This window comes from Hemiscyllium ocellatum, chromosome 26 (genome assembly GCF_020745735.1).
Source record: "Hemiscyllium ocellatum isolate sHemOce1 chromosome 26, sHemOce1.pat.X.cur, whole genome shotgun sequence".
Classification (NCBI taxonomy): Eukaryota; Metazoa; Chordata; class Chondrichthyes; order Orectolobiformes; family Hemiscylliidae; genus Hemiscyllium; species Hemiscyllium ocellatum.
The window spans coordinates 15,216,490-15,233,823 of record NC_083426.1 but is presented as its reverse complement, the minus strand read 5'-3'; the positions used below and the strand labels follow the sequence as shown (position 1 = coordinate 15,233,823).

The 17,334-nt window shown below is 43.7% G+C and overlaps 1 protein-coding gene across 3 annotated transcripts in view; it reads right to left on the bottom strand.

Annotated features, from left to right (window-relative positions):
* Nucleotides 1-1,351: 1,351 nt before the first annotated feature.
* Nucleotides 1,352-17,334, bottom strand: part of LOC132828360 (prickle-like protein 1) — a 152,685-nt gene continuing 136,702 nt past the window's right edge. For all 3 annotated transcript variants that reach the window (XM_060845391.1, XM_060845392.1, XM_060845390.1), the window contains exons 7-8: nucleotides 14,706-15,698; nucleotides 1,352-3,697 (exon numbers count right to left, since the gene is read on the bottom strand). In XM_060845391.1, coding sequence (XP_060701374.1) covers nucleotides 2,862-3,697; nucleotides 14,706-15,698 — 1,829 coding nt within the window. In that variant the 3' untranslated portion in view covers nucleotides 1,352-2,861. The remainder of the gene's footprint in view (nucleotides 3,698-14,705; nucleotides 15,699-17,334) is intronic.

Below are 17,334 nucleotides of genomic sequence, written 5' to 3'. Positions count from 1 at the left end.
ACACAGGGGGGCAACCATCATTTTGCAGCTCCTCCGTTCCTGTCCCACCAAAGATGTGACTGCACAGCAACCAGAGCTGAAAGTCAGGAGCATCTTTGTTCCATATTACTCAGGAATTCATTAAGTAAATTAAATGTTGGGGAAATGTTTTGTACGTTTTAGATGCAGCCATTAATGGGGCTGTTGGAAACTTGTAAATGGCAAATCATAGCAGAGACAGGAGTGAGATCTCCTTGGCTGTCAATTTGAAAGCATTATGATGAAAAGAAATAGACGTTATGATGACTGATGCCTCAGTTGTCTTTCTTTTTACAAAAGGCAACATTTCCGTTGTTCAGTTTGTATATTTTTTCAAAAATAGTTGGCAAAAAAAAACTAGCACATAGCTAGGTTCCAAACAACAGGACAGAATGCTTGTGATCCTTAGACAAATGTAAGCTACAGTTCAAGGAATGATTCCTGCCCATGGTTAGTTTGAAATGTTCACATTTTCCAGTGAGTCTTTGGACAGAAACAAGGGTTTTAAACTCAAAGCTGCCATTATTATTGTTGCAAAAGAATAAAGCTATGTTTTTGAACACTGTGTGCCTGTTAAATTATCATCAAACTATGTATGTGTGTTTTTCCCCTTTCTATCTCCCCCCCCCCACCCAACTTTTATTTTCCCCTCCTTTTGTTGCAGCGGGCCACAGACCATCTGTTTGGCCCTCCCTTTGGTTTATAATTCATTATTCAGTGATCGCGAATGAATGTCTTCCCGACTCCAACCACAGAGAGCATTTTCTTTTCTAAAGTATTATCCACAATAATAAGTGTGATGCAAAACTGTGGAGACTGTAATTGTTCTCAACTGGTTCAAAAATGCACAGCATTGGCACCACAATGAGACGGAAATTTCACCCGTCCCGCCTAGATTTATGCTTCAGTTTAACGACGTGGTTTCCGAGCAATGTGTTGTCTCCAGCTTTATGGCTGTTATTTTTGTATGACTTCCTACCCTTACCCCCACCTTGTTACACTTCTCCTCCAAATGAGTTGTTCTCCCACTTCTGGAAGGCACCATTTGATGTGTAATCCCAGAACTGCCCCATGGCTATCAACAATGAGGGATTTTCCTTCTCAGCCTTTTGTACTCTTCTCAGGATTGCTCCAGGAACTTGACCACCCGCAGAATAAGCCGTTATCAGAGCCCAAACTAACGCGGTCCCTTTTGATGCTTTGCAGCAATCTTTTTGCAACAATTTTATTGTCATTCTGACATCAGGTTACAACAAATTCTTACAGTTTCTTCTGTAAATATGTGACACTTGAAATATTAAAACACTTTCTATTCAGCTTATACGTGCAGCTAATGAGCATAAATAACATCCATAGTAATTAAATATGCATATGCTGTTTAGAACATGTGAATATAAAATGATTTTTATAAGTAAATCTGTAAAGTATGATACTTTTATTTACAGAGTTTTCAGCACTGTCATCTTTAGGGTGGATGCAGATCCAATAGTGATGGTTTGTTATGATATGAGCACATGGTTCAGAGGCTGTACATATTTACAGCCACTCCTTGGATGATATTAAAGGAGCAGGTCTCCCATGCTCACTGCGGAGTTGGGCTCACAGATTTGAAACAGTTTTGTTTGTTTTAAATGGTGCAGCTTCTGGAATGACTGTTTACCTGAAGAAAGGTGTCATTTGGATAAAATCAGGATCAATGAACAGAAACTCCTGGAGACACTCAGCATCCACAGAGAGAGTTTGACCTGATGTGAAATTTGAACTTTATCCTCTTTCCTCATTTGTTTCTTGGTACTTCAGATTTCCAGCATCTGCAGAGTTTTGCTTCAACTAATACATTAATACCCTGGTACATCACCTTGGCGGCAATGTTAGCAAGCTGTTGGACTGTTGCGGGCCCCCACAAATTAACAAATGATGGCACGGTGGGTCAGTGGTTAGCACTGCTGCCTCACAGTACCAGGGTCCCAGGTTTGATTCCAGCCTTGGGCGACTGTCTGAGTGGAACTTGCACATTCTCCCCTGTGGGTTTCCTCCCACAGTCCAAAGATGTGCAGGTCAGGTGAATCGGCCACGCTAAATTGCCCATAGTGTTAGGTCCATTAGTCAGAAGGAAATGAGCCTGGGTGGGTTACTCTTCAGAGGGTCGGTGTGGACTGGTTGGGCTGAAGGCCTGTTTCCACACTGTAGGGAATCTAATCTAAGATGAACCTGGTATCCTTGTCCAAAGAGTAACAGTAAGGCTGATTATATAGGCAACGTGGCCTTAACGGATGTAGATGGAGAATACTGCCTTCTAAAGATGATGGAAAATGATTTTGGAATTAAGTCAAAGAGTTGATTAATGGGATTGAAGAATCAATGATCGGATTAAAATTAGTGTCCAGAGCAGGGAGTCCCAGATTCAATTCCTCCTGCACTGATTTAGCTGTTTCCGGTTTGGATGGTAGACCAATAGTATCATTATTGCTGTCTGTGCAGGACCAAGGTGCAGTCCACCAGCCAACATTCTGTTTCTATCTCCTGTGTTTAATGCTGCACTCTGTAAGTGTGTATGTTCACTGTCATGATCTCATGATCAGAACAGTATGCTAAAGTTATTGTCCAGACTTACACACTGACCGGTTGAGCATGGTTCCCTATTGGCAATGGGAATCTAGTCCAGCAATGGAATTGTACCCAGTATACACAGGGGCGGGGTAGGGAGAAATTGCCATCAAAACAAAGCGTCCTTAAGTCACCAGGAGAAACAATCTCTTCAAATCCACCTTCCATTTTGGAATGTCTAATTCAGTGTGGGTTTAAATACACAGACTCGTTTGGGATGACTTTGAAGAGGTTGCCTATGAAACAGTGCAGTTTTTGTTCTTGTGCTCTCTCTTTCTCTGCGACTTGGCACTCTGTGCCAGCCTGATGTCAGGCACAAGATTTGATTGACAAGGCTCCTGCCGCAAATGGCAACCATTGCTTGTTTTGGGCTGTGGGATTGGCTGTCCAAGAAAATAGCCCTCCTCTTCAGAATCGGAGGAAGAGGAGGAGCACGTGGAGCAGCAGCCATCATCATCTTCACAGCACAAGCTAAGGAAGTTATTCAAGGCGATGTTCTGAATACCATTATCTCCTTCCCTATAAAAAGCCTGTTGGTTTTGAGAAATCTTAACTTGGGGCTTCTGGCATATGGCTGTCTGCACGAGCTGGTTGTAATGCTCCAAGAAAGTATTGTTATTCACACTCTCCAGGGATCTCTCGGTGATCGTGTGAAGAGCCTCATCTGAACACGATCTCTGAACTCTTCTGGAGTGATGATGGTGGCTCCGGTAGTTGCCTTTATGCCTGTAAACCTTCCTTCGTGTTTGTTCACTCATGGGTGTCTGGTGACACCTGGACCTTGCCTTGGGCTTCAGAAATGCGGTATCACAAAATGTGATTTGCTGGGGTCTGATTTGGGCTGCAGTTCTCCTCACTGGAGACACGGACTCTTGCTTCCACTTTGACTTTTGTACCATGCCCTCTGGTTGCTGGCAGTTCAAAGAATGGAGGGAGTCACTGCTTCTTTTATGAGGGAAAGATTTAAGAATTCCAAAGTTGCTCTGCATTTCAAATTCCTTTTCTGCCTCGTTGTATTCTTGGTTAGGCCTGAGTGGTTTTTGCCACTTGTAATTGTCTTCATTGGAAGCCCCTTGAGGAAGAAATTAAAGTCATTAGGTCATTAAAACAAAGTCTCCTATTTCAGTTTACAGATTACTAAGAGAAAGTGGTGCATTTGTATACCATTTAATAAAAGGTGGTGGCGTAGTGGTGATGCCATTGGGTTAGTAGAACACTGGGTTAATGTTCTGGGGTCCTGAGTTTCAATTCCACCCTGGCAGATGGTGAAATTTAAATTCAGTAAACATCTGGATAAAAAGCTGGTTGATTGGTGATTATGTGAATGCTGTTGATTGTTATAAAAGCCCATCTGTTTCTCTGGTGCCCTTTGATGAAGGAAATTTGCCATCTTTATCTACCCTAGCCGACATGTGACTCTGGACACAGAGTAATGTGGTTGACTCATAACCCCCTGCTGGGCTATCAGGAATGGGCAATAAATGCTGGTCTAGCCAGTGATACTCACATCCCATGAATAAATATTTTTAAAAAAGACAGCATTCTGAAATTGAGAGAAAGGCACATGTAGAAAGTACTTTCATCCAGGCTGTTTATATGCAGTTGAAGGACTGATACTACGAACCTAAGATTGGGGTGAGAATTATCTTGGAGGATAAGGAACATTCCAATATGGAAACGGTTAGTACACTCAGCTCAACGTTCTGAAAGAATAGGATTTCAACATGCACAATTATTTGCAATCTGTACTTTTAAAACTTGCTAAATACATACATTTTGGATAAACTCAGCATTAAAGTTTCAACAAAAGATCTAAATCCATTGGAGATGGTTCAGAGGAGGCTTACTAGATTGATACCTGGAATGAGTGGATTGTCCCATGAGTTTGAGCTTGATTTATTGTTGTCACATGTACCAAGATACAGTGAAAAGTTGTTTTGTGTGCTGTACAGGCAGACTGTACCGTACAAAGTGCATTAGGGTAACAGCACAGAGTTCAGAACATAGTGTTGCAGCTGCAGAAAAGGTGCAAAGAAACAGAGATCAGAATTAACATTTGAGAAGTCTGTTCAAAACTCTAGTAAGAGCAGGGAAGAAACTGTTCTTGAATCTGTTCATACGTGTATTCACACGTGTTCATGACTCGCTGTAGTTTCTTTGTGGTCTTGGTCTTGGTAAAAAAAGGACAGACTGGGTTTGTTTTCAGTAGAATTTAGAGGAGTGAGTGAGGGGTGATCCTGAATGGTTTTGATAATGTAGGTTTAGAAAGGATGTTTACTTCTGTGGGTGAGTCCAAAACTAGGGATCACTGTTTTAAAATTAGCAGTCGTCCTTTTAGGATAGAGATGAGGGGAATATCTTTCTGTCAGATGGATGTGTCATTAGTTGCTATTTAATTCAGATTTTTCAGCTCCGTCTTGGGGAATCTGTTTATGACTTCAGTTAGTGTTCTGTGCCTCTATGTCGGATTTTCAGACAAAGGTAAAGCTGGCTAGTGAATAGAGAAATGTAGTAGCAGAGTCCAAACGAGAACAAAAACCTTTAAAAGCAGTTTTCGTTTATCATTGGGCTCCATTGACAATTGACCATTGACTGACAATTAACAGCTCTTAAGAGTTTTAAACTTTATCATTCCTGATTTGTGGAAGAGGAACAACAATGCAACTGAGATAATCACCTTTCAACAATAGGGACCTATTACTGCCGAGACGGTATGGTGGCTCAGTGGTTAGCACTGCAGCTTCACAGTACCAGGGATCAGGATTGATTTCAGCCTCGGGCGATTGGAGTTTGCACATTCTCTGCGTGTGTTTCCTCCGGGTGCTCTGGTTTCCTCCCACAGTCCAAAGATGTGCAGGTTAGGTGAATTAGGCAAAAGTGAGGACTGCAGATGCTGGAAACCAGAGTTTAGATCAGAGTGGTGCTGGAAAAGCACAGCAGGTCAGGCAGCATCTGAGAAGCAGGAAAATCGACGTTCCGGGCAAAAGCCCTTCATCAAGAATAGAGGTAGGAAGCCTCCAGGGTGGAGAGATAAATGGGGATGGGGCTGGGGAGAAGTTAGCAAAGAGTACAATAGGTGAATGGGGGTGGGGATGGAGGTGATACGTCAGAGAGGAGGGTAGGGGAAGGTAGCAAAGAGTACAATGGGTGAATGAGGATGGGGATGGAGGTGATACGTCAGAGGAGAGGGCGGAGCAGATAGGTGGGAAGGGAGATTGGCAAGTAGGACAGGTCATGAGGACAGTGCTGAGCTGGAAGGTTGGAACTGAGGTAAGGTGGGTGGAGGGGTTAGGTGAATTGGCCATTCTAAATTGCCCACAGTATAGATTATTAGTCAGGGGCAAATATCGGGTAAGGGAATGGGTCTGGGTGGACTTGTTGGGCTGAATGGCCTGTTTCCACACTGTAGGAGTTCTAATTCTAATTCAAACATATGAATTAGAAGCAGGAAAAGGTCATTTGAGCCCTCAAATCCACTCTACCATTTGGAAAGCTCATGGCCCCTTCCAACACATTAACATCCTTCCACATAAATAAATGGCATTGATCATTATAAACAAGCATGAAAGTGAATTCTGATCATTATAAGGAACTGATTGCTACAAAGGTTACAACCACAATATACCAAACTTGTGAATTGGCTTGATGTCAAATTTAATTTTGTTTAAAATAAAAACTAAATTATGGAAAAGATTTGGATAACCTAAAAAAACCTTACATTTGTATAGCACTCTTTGCAACCAGTTAGTTACTTTTTGAAGGGTTGTGATGGCTTGGGCAAATGCAGATAATCTGAATTTACCATGGAGATACTCTCAAAATGTTCCCATAATTTTCATGAAAGATTGGTACCATGCTCAGACAAACCATGTGAATTTCTGATGATTGTTAGCAAGTTATAAGAATCCCCGAGAAATGTACCACCAGATTCATTTCATAAACATCAAACGGTGAGTATGGTACCTGGGATTTGTTATGCTCATCCAAGGATACCATAAGACCATAAGATATAGGGGCAAAATTAGGCCATTTGGCCCATTGAGTTTGCTTCACCATTTGATCATGGTTGATATGTTTCTCAACCTGATTTTCCTGCATTCGTCCTGTAACTCTTGATCCCCTTACTAATCAAGAGCCTATCTCTGTATTTAATACACTCAATTAATTTGCCTCCATGGCCTTCTTGTGGCAATGGGTTCCACAGATTAACCACGCTCTAGCTGACCATTTGGATCGTAGTTTACTATCTCATCTGATAGTACTCATAGTGCAAATGAACTCCTTATGACAGTTAATTGCCATAATGTTTTACAGTATTCTGGATACATTGAGGGCATGAAAGGCACTGTGTAATTGGAAGATCTTTCCCCTTTCTTTCACATCCTTATGAATGTTTTTCAGAAGGTGATTGTCCACAGGATATCAATCTTGTGTGATTTATTATCTTGTTATTTTGGAGCTAGGAGGTAGAATATTCTTAGGATCCACGCAAAGGGAGGTAATGGATCCTGGTTTGCAATTTAATAACTGATGTGCTCGACAAGAGGAATGCCTTTTCTCTTTATCCTCTATATCATAATTATTCTGCTCTTTCATTTATACATTACTCTTCCTTCCAAAATTTGGATTTAGATCAAATTTGGAATAACAAGTAAGCTCAGTAAGCAATGGTTTATACAGTCTTAGAAATGTACAGTTTTGGAAACAGACCAGATATCCCAACCCAATCTAGTCCCATTTGCCAGCACCAGGCCCATATCCCGCTCAACCCTTCCTATTCATATTCCCACCCAGATGCCTTTTAAATGTTGTAATTGTATCAGCCCCCACTACTTCCTTTGGCAACCTATTCCATACTCACTACCCCTACACACACCCCCCCACACTCTTTGTGTGAAAAAGTTGTCCCTTAGTTTTCTTTTCAATCTTTCCCCTCTCACTGCTCGCCTGTGCCCTCTAGTTAATCAGGGGGTTTAATAAGAATGTCATGAGAATGAGGGGATTTACAGAGAGGTGATACAACCAAGACCAGGGTTTACCTAAACCATTAATCTGTTTCCATATTTGGACAATAATGATAACATTGCTATTATCTGTTAGAGAAAAGATTATCCTCCAAATGTGAACTGGATATGATGTGGTTTATGTACAGTCCGGGTGGTGGCCATGTGAAGCAGTGGGTGGTGTGAACCAGGAGCTCTGATTCAACTCCCACTGTAGGACCTAATGGCTGAAGGAGGTGTGTTCAGAACCGAGTCAAACAGGTTGATGATAAACCTGAAAATCCTTCCAATGCAAGCTGATGGCAGGCAGGAAAGGGGAGAGTGATTCCTGGTCAGCAGTGTGACGGTAGAGGCATAAAATGTTTTTCCCATCGCATCCCTCACTCCAGACTGCAACATGCTCGCATGAATTAAAAGAAAGCAAGATGGAAAAAAGCCACTAGCCATTGGCAATTCAACTCATTGGCCCTCATCCTAAACAATTGGACAGACTACAATAGGTCACTACGATTCATGGGGAGATGTTTCTGCTCTCAATCTGGCTCTCCTCCCCTCCCCACCCATGATCCTGGGCTAGGACGTCAGCTGGGTGGACATAAAGACCCCCTCCCTCATTGGCAAAGAACAGAATGCAAGTGGGAGAGTGAAGCATTAACACATTGGTCCTGCAAATCCTCAGCATCTCGGAGTTGTACAAATGCATCAAAATGGGAATCTACTTTGGCCTCTACTGCTGACCCTGCTCAATAAATAAAGCTGCTGTCAGAAGCTTTTTTATGAAGTTGCTGATTGGCTCCCTGCATCTTCTCGCACTTTCAAAGGTGCCCGGGACTGATCCCAACTGGGCACTGAAATAACTCCACACAGACCCGAATCCTGTCATCCAGTCACCCTTTATTTACACATGGAGGGGCCTTGACACTGATCCAGCTCCCTCAGAGCCAGATCTCAGATTGAACAGAAACTCAGAGTGAACTTCTGTTTATAATCTGTCAGCCACGGCTCCCTGATTGGACCAGGTTAACAGCCTCAATCAGGGAACTCATATTCTATGAGGTGTACCTGGCTGACCTCATTACAATCACTATATCCCTCTCTCTCAGAGTCTGAGGACATTGGCCTTTCTTTTGTAGCTCCTCCTGGGGTGTTTTAGCAATGAATCAGATTCCTCTAACTCTGCCTCTGATACGGACGGTGTGTAATGCACAGGACCTTGCCTCTTGTGCCCTGAGTGTCTCAGAAGAAATTCTTTCTCTTCTTCAGGCAGCGATGGCATCACAGCAGTGGCATCCATTGTGCCCATCTCAGAATCTGAGGTATCTTCGATGCTTGACAGAGATGGAGGACCCATTAGTTCTAGACCAGTAGAAAGGCTGTTAAGTATCTGGGCACATTTTGCTTCCACCCTGTTTGCACGTTTGCAGCCTCCTTATGGTCCATGTGCTTGTTCAGGACTGTTGCACCTACCTGAACAATATACGTCACTGGACCTGATCTCGCATTGACCATGCTTCTTACCCATACAGGGCCACACCTGTGGTTCCCACACCAAACCTTATCCACTGAAGTAAACTAACTGTCTCACTTAGTGGAACCTTGTGACTGGCATTGCCGTTCCTGATGCCATTGCACCCATCCCCCACCCCCAGGTGCAGGAAGATCAGATTTAACCTGGTGTGGAGTCATATCTCCCATCAGAGACTCTGCTGGAGCTATCCCTGTAGTTGCATGAGTGATGCTCCTATAATCAAATAAGAAACAGGACAGTTTGGAATCGAGTGAAGCTGAAGGCTGCTTCTTCAAAGTTCTGCCAGACCATTGAACGATAGATGGTATTGGAGCTGTCCCTTTTTGTTGAATACCATATGACTTTAGGAAATACTCAAATTTCCTGCTGATAAACGATGGCTCACTATATGTGACCAACACCTCTAGGAGTCTGTGTATTGCAAAAGATGCATGCAGTTTTTCTATCATCGTCCTCATATTTGATGAATGAGCTCAATGGAAGTCCATGAGTGGGCATCCACAATGACTGAAAACATTGAGTCCATGAATGCACCTGCATTGTTGATGTGTAAAGTAGTCCAGGGTTTATGTGGAGGAGCTGCTGGCAGTATTTTGTCCTTGTTGGCACTCTGGGCAATGCCTCATCAACACAGCTCTGTCTGCATCTAATCCTGGCCACCAGACATAACTTCTCACCAACATCTTCATTTTGGAAAACTCTGATTGATAGTGGTGAAGTCAGCCAGCATCTGGTAGTGACCTTTGCTTTGGAAAATCACTTTTGATTCCATAATATTATGCCGTCCTCCATTGTGATCTGGTCTTCCCAGGTCCAAAAAGGTTTCAGTTCTGGTTGTGATGGACCTTTGGTTTCCCTCATCACCATCAGCTGTTTCAGTTTTACCAGGACCTGATCTTTCTGCACCCAAAGTCTGAGATAGCCAGGTGTAACTGGAAGTGTGTCCAGAAAATTTAAAATCATTACAGACTCTTCCAATGATGGAACCACCAGTGGCATATCTGCCAGCAGAAGGTGACTCAATGCATTTCCTACTTGGCGTCCCCGCTGGTGTTCCAACTTGTGATTATATGCAGTTAGTGTTAGAGTCCACTGCTCAATTCAGCTTGAATCTATGGACGGCACTACCTTTCCCTCTTCCAGTAGACTCAGCAGAGGTTTGTAGTCCATTATTATTACAAATGTGTGTCTGTCAAGGTATTGTGGAGTGTTTTGGCACCAAATATGACCTTCCTTCTCTATCTGGGCATTTTTACACTCTGCATTAGCCAAAGTGCTGGTTGTATATGCAACTGGGTGTTCCTCTCCATCGGGCCATCTAGGAGCTAATAGTACTAATATGCTGGATGGCAGGGGGGCATTGCATGTTAAAACCAGATCATGCTTGGCACCGTAGAATGCCAATACCTTAGACAATGATAGCGGTTTCTTCACTTCCTTTAAAGCTATGGCTTAACTACATGACCATTTCCAAGGCTGACCCTTTTTTAAGAGTTGATGCAAAGGTGCCACAATGGGGGCCAGGTTATGTATGAACTTTCCATAATAATTCACCAGCTCAAAGGAAGTCTTAAGCTTCGGTACACACGTGGGAGGTGGGGCACCTTTGGTTGTGCTCATTTTATCATCCAACCTGGTCTTGTCAACTCTGCAGCACAGGTAGGTCATTTGGAGTGTCTGGGACACACGTTGTTTCCTTCTAAGGCTAAGAGTAAGCTCTGCCTGGGAGAAATATTTAAGGACTATGTCCAGATTCTCTAAGTCCTTCTTTATTGGTCTTCCTTGTTATTAGTGCATCATCTGGATAAACGGTGATCTGGGATAGACCTTGTAAAATGTTCTCCATCGTCTGCTGCAAAATTGCACAGGCTGACGATATCCCAAATGGCAGTCTCATATATTGGTACAAACCCTTATGGGTATTAATGATAGCCCACTTCTAGGAATTCTCATCTGACCGCAATTTCAAGTACACATGGCTCATGTCCAGCTTTGGGAAAGACAGTGTCCCCAGCCAGCTTTGAATATAAATCCTCAAAAGATGTGCAGATCAGGTGAATTGGCCAGGCTAAATTGCCCATAGTGCCGGTACATTAGTCAGGGGTAAATGTTGGGGAATAGGTCTGGGTGGATTATTCTTCGGAGGGTTGGTGTGGACTTGTTGGGCTGAAGGTCCTGTTTCGACATTGTACAGAATCTAATCTAGTTCTCTATGTGAGGGATTGGGTATTTATCCAGCTGCAAAAAGCGGTTTACTGTTTATTTAAAATCGCCACAAAGGCAAACCAAACCCTTGGACTTCAAAATCAGTATGGCTGGTGCTGCCCATTCTGCAAACTGGACTGGTTTGATGATTCAAGAGTGTAATGCTGGAAAAACACAGCAGGTCAGCCAGCATCTGAGGAGCAGGGGAATCAATGTTTTGGGCATAAGCCCTTCCTCAGGAATGAGGCTTGTGGGTTGGGGCTGAGAGATAAATCAGTGGGGGTGGAATTTGGGGAAAGGTAGCTGAGAAAGTGATAGGTGGATGAAGATGAGGGAGAAGGTGATAGGTCGGGGGGGGGGGGGGGGGGGGGGGGGGGTGATGGACAGGTTTGACGATTCCTTAGCTTTCCAGCCTCCTGATTTTTGCCTCTAGTTTTGCCCATAAGACAAATAGTACTGAGTAGGCCTTGCAGAATTATGGAATTGCTTCCTGGTCAACATGCAAGGTGGCCTTGTCTCCGTTGATACTCCCTTTACCTTCCTGAATGTTTTCTGGGTATTTAATTAGGATTTCATTCAGGCGGCCATTTTCTAATCAAAAAATGTTGAGCCAATCCGGATGAATCTTTCTCAACCAACTTCCCCTCAGGCTTGGGCCTGAGCCTCTTACTACAATCATTGGTAACTGAACTGGCTGCTTCGCAAAGGAGAATGGAACTGGAGTTATACCCTTAATCTGTAATGGTTCCCCTGTATAAGTTCTTAGTCTAGCCAAGGTCTTGCACAGCCTTAGGGACTGGAATCCAGAGTGAATTTTGTTCAAGGCTGGTTCTGTGATCATTGAAATAGCTACACCTGGTATCCACCTCCATTTGAACCAGGTGATCATTTATTGGCTCTGATTTGGATGTTGCTAAGCAATTTAACTGTTCCAAACCAGATGTTGGTGAACATTTCAGAGTGTGCATTCTCCTGGATACCAGTCTATGTGGGACTCTTTTGTCATTTTGTGTCCACATACCGGCAGCAATACAATGGCATTGTCGGCTTGGCTTTGTTCTGGGGCTTTGCTGTAGACCCTAAAGTCAGTCTGTTTGGGATATGTCCTGAATGAGGCTATGCAACTGCCTTTACTCAAGTAGTGTTCCCCAAGCTCCGTTGGACTGGCAAGGGTGTCTACCATCAGAAAACCACACTTTGAGTATCACATGTGGCTTTAGTCTCTTTGTTTCTATGGCAACAAGAGGACAGCACATTGCTGAAGAAATTCGCTCACAACGGTGATCTGAGTTGGGGTAAACATTTCTGGCATCATGCTGTTACTGGGGAAGCTTGACTCATTTGATTGGGCCCAGCATGTACAATTGCAGCATGACATCCCTATTCTAATACTCTTACTATGAAGGCCAGGAATCCAGGCGTTGGATTCTGCTAGCCACACCTCCTGCTGACATTTGGAAATGGTCATGTTTGGGCTGGGATGGATGCTCCAGTTTCAAAGGACTATAGCGTCATATAGCACAGAAACAGACTTTTCGGTCCTACTTGTCTGTGCCAATCTGACATCCCAATCTGATAGGTCCCATTTGCCAGCATTTGGCCCATATTTCACCAAACTCTTCCTATTCATTTACCCATACAGATTCCTTTTAAATGTGGTAGTTGTTCCCACATCCACCACTTCCTCTGGTAGCTTGATCCATACATGCACCACCCTCTGTTTGAAAAGGTTCCCCCTTACATCCCTTTTAAATCTTTCCCCCCTCTCACCTTAAATCTATGCCTTCTACTCTCCCACCCTAAGAAATAGACTTTGGCTATTCACCCTATCTAAGCTCCTTATGATTTTATAAACCTTTGTAAAATCACCCCTCAGCCTCTGATACTCCAGGGAAAACAGCCCTCGCATATTCATCCTCTCCCTATAGCTCTAACCCTCCAGTCCTGGTAAATCTTTTCTTCACCCTTTTAATTTTCACAATATCCTCCCTATAGAATAGTGACCAGAATTGTAAGTAGTGTTCTAAAGTGGTCTCACCAATGTCCTGTACGGCTGCAACATGACAGCCCAACTCCTATACTCAATGCTCTGACCAATAAACGCCTTCTTCATCCCCTTGTCTACCTGTGACTCTACTTTCAAAGTACTATGAACCTGCGCCCCTGGGACACTTCCCAGGGCCCCACCATTAACTGTATGAGTCCTGCCCTGATTTGCCTGACCAACATGCAACACCACACAGTTATCTAAATTAAACTCCATCTTCCATTCCTTGGCACATTGGCCTATCTGATTGAAATCCCGTTGTACTTTGAGATAACCTGCTTCAATGTCCACTGCATTTGGGGTCATCTGCAAAATTACCGATCATACCTCTTATATTCACATTCAAATTTGTATAAATGATGAACAGCAGAGTTTTTAATTGCTATTCTGAGTGGAAATCCCACTTACTCCAAATCAATTTATATCCCTCAGACCCTGGAGATCTGTGGGGCTATTACATTTAATCCTTGTTCATTAATTTTAAAGTTGTGATGGGTAGCTGAACTACATATACCCAGGTTGTACCCAGTATACACTACATTCCTGTCAAGTAAGAGTTGAACAAAGTCCTTATCATAGATAGGCTCAAACCTATCTGCACATGGTTACCTTTTGCTAAAGACCAGTGGGAATTTCTGTACATTTTATCCAAAAAGCTGCTGTGACACAATTCACACGTCCAACAGCATCATAGCTAATAATCGTCGAGAGTGTGGTGCTGGATAAGTACAACAGGTCAGGCAGCATCCGAAAAGCTGATCAGATGATAAATTGCTTTTGCCCGAAACGTCGATTACCCTGCTCCTCAGATGCTGCCTGACCTGCTTCACTTTTCCAGCGCCACACTCTCGACTCTAATCTCAAGCATCTGCAGTCCTCATTTTCTCCTGGCTAATAAGCACCTATAAACCATATGGGACTGAATTCAGCAGGTCTGGGCATCTGCGGAGAAGGATCTCAAGATTGTTCTTCAGAACACCGTCAGGTTTTGAAAATGCATCATATTTGGCTCAAAATGTTCACTCAGTTTCTCTCTCCACAGATGCTGCTAGACCAGCTCAAATTTTCCAGCACTCACTTTGTTTTATTTTAGTTCCCAAGGATATTATGCAGGGGTTTTTATCTTGGGGATCAAGCTTCTGATCTCCCTTGATTGTAATGGCTCTTCTACTTCTCATCAATTCACTCAGCTCCTCTCCATGAGCGGGCTTCAGAGGGGCAGAAATGAAGGAGAGAATAGGAATGGAAGCTATTCATAGTGTGAGATCTTTTGCCAGTTGTGTATTAGTTTTATTACCTGCAGCCTGAATCATTGCCAAGGAATCTTGTCGGCTTCTTCCAGTTCTCTCTTCTGTCACCTGATCTCCCTGAGATGATGCTTGCTGATCCTGAGCAGGGTAGTCTGAACCAACTTGAGTACCCAGCCATTGATTTTGTTTGTTCCAAGAGGATTTGGTGGGACTGTCCAATACATCCCCTGGTTGTTCTTCCTGGTCAATGCAGCATATGTCCAGTCTATGTTTGAAAGCCAAGCTTTGATCAAGAACCAAAGTCTCTGTAGCCACTGTTTTCTTCATCCTTTGGTCCTCCATAGGCCGAATCTCATGCCCATTACTAGTTAGAGATGTGTTGTCAATGACTTTCATGGCATTTTCAAGTCCACCCTTTAGCCAATTAAAATTACATAACGGAGCAGAATGATCACTTCGTTTGCTTGGTTCTTGGCTGTAGGTCAAAATTTCTACCTTACAGCCTTTGCCATTTGTGAGATTGTCATTCTCTGATGCCCACACCTCTGGCATCTTTACCTCGTTTTGAGGCTCCGTGTCTGTTTCCAACACCTCTCCCTGCCAGTGTGGAAGTTTAATGGTACTCTTGCATTGCTTCTTGAACTCGGATATAGGATGATCCTTGCTGTCTGTCGCTCGGTCTTTGATACTGAGAACATTGACACGTTGAAGGATGCAGTCTACGTTGTCCCCTGGCAGTGTTTCAGCGGTTTGGTTGCAGTGCCGATTCTGCAGGGGTGAAGCGTTGTTGGCTACAGGGTCTTCTCCAAGACTGAAAATACAACTCGATTCTTGGGACTGTGTTGATTGGAAAGCAGAGTCTGAGGAATCTGATCCTGTAGGTTCTTCCAACTGGCTGCACATGATAGAGCAGAAGACTTGCCCGTGCCGGGAGGTGAAACTGCAGCCTAAGAGGGGCTTCTTGCATTGAGTACATGAAAAGCAAGAGTTGGTTGCATGCCAGTGTTGCCCACTGAATGTTATTTGCCCATAGTCAATACCTGTTGGTTGAATGGTACAACATTGATTGTATGGCTTCCACAAGATGCTGAAAGATTTCATATCTCAAGGATGAGAACATGCAAATCAGAAAAATGCGGGCACATTACATAACCTTCAATAACTGGTTACTGGTTGAAGTTACCTATATTAAGTACAAAAGACTTGTATTAGGTAGTTCTGTGGAACAAAGGAACCTTGGCGTGTTTATCCATAGATCATTGAAGATGGAAGGGCATGTTAGTAGGATGTTGAAAAAGGCAGATGGGACACCCATCTTTATCAATCAAGGCATAGATCACAGAAGCAGGGATGTCATGTCTGAGATGTATAGAACCTTGGTGTGTTCACAGCTGGAGTAGTGTATGCGGTTCTGGGTGCCATATTACATGAGATTGCGCTGGAGGGGGTGCAGAGGAGATTCACCAGGATGCTGCCTGGGATGGAAAATGTTACATTATGGGGGAAGGTTGGATAGGCTTAGGTTGTTTGCATTGGAGCAGAGAAGACTGATCTGATTGAGATGTACAAGATGATGAGGGACATGGAGAGAGTGGATAAGGAGCAGCTGGTCACCTGAGATGAAGGGTCAGTCACAAGGGGACATGGAGAGTCAGTCATGAGGGGACACAGCTTCAAGGTGAGGGGCAGAAGGTTTAGGGAGGGATATGAGGAAAACCTTTTTTACTCAGAGCGTGGTGACAGTCTGGAATGTGTTACCTGGCAGGGTGGTGGAGGCGAATTGCCTCACATCCTTTAAAAAGTACCTAGATTGGATCTTGGCTTGTCTTAACATCCTATGATGGGGCAAGTGCTGGTAAATGGGATTAGGTTAAGTGTCAGGTGTTGGGGGATTCAAGATGGCGGCGATCTGAATAGATCAGTCTTGTTGAGCTCTGCACCCCAACACCAAGTAGTAATATTTTTTCACCCCCCACCTTAGTTTTTTTTTTGGAAAACATTATTGTTAAATGGTAAAGCAACCATTTAAATCCTTTTTTTTGAGTGTGCGAGAATGACTAAGGGGAAGCAAACGGCCAAGTCTCAACACTCAGGACATTCGAAAACAGCGGGCAGGCCTGAGACTGTCACTGGGGAAGCAGCTGCAGCTCCCTCGACAGCTGTGAAAGAAATGTCTGCACAGCAGAACATCGTGGAGGAACTTGGAGCAATCCGACAGCTGATCCAGGAGATGAGGAAAGAGACTCGTAATCAACTGAACCCCATCTCAACCATGCTGCAAAAGCATGGGAAGGAGTTGAAAGGTTTCGGGAAGCAAATTGAAGAGGTTGAGCGACGAACCATGGTGTCGGAGACCGAGGTCGAGTTCTTGGTGGGGCGAATCTATGCCCTTGAGAAACAGGTTCTGGCTCTGACTGAGCAAGTTGACAACCTGGAAAATAGAGGTAGGAGAAAGAATATCCAGCTCATTGGCCCACTGGAGGGAGTAGAAAGTGGCGGCCAACAAGTGCTTTTGAAGACTGGTTGCCACAATCTCTTGGCTGGGATGCCGAGGTAGACCGAGTGAAGGTTGTCAGAGCTCATTGGGTTTGACCATGGTGATAGCTGGGTAATATTTGGCACACTTGGTCAGGAAGAAGAATGCCTCCCAGTCTATTGCTTCTATTAGGGAAAGGA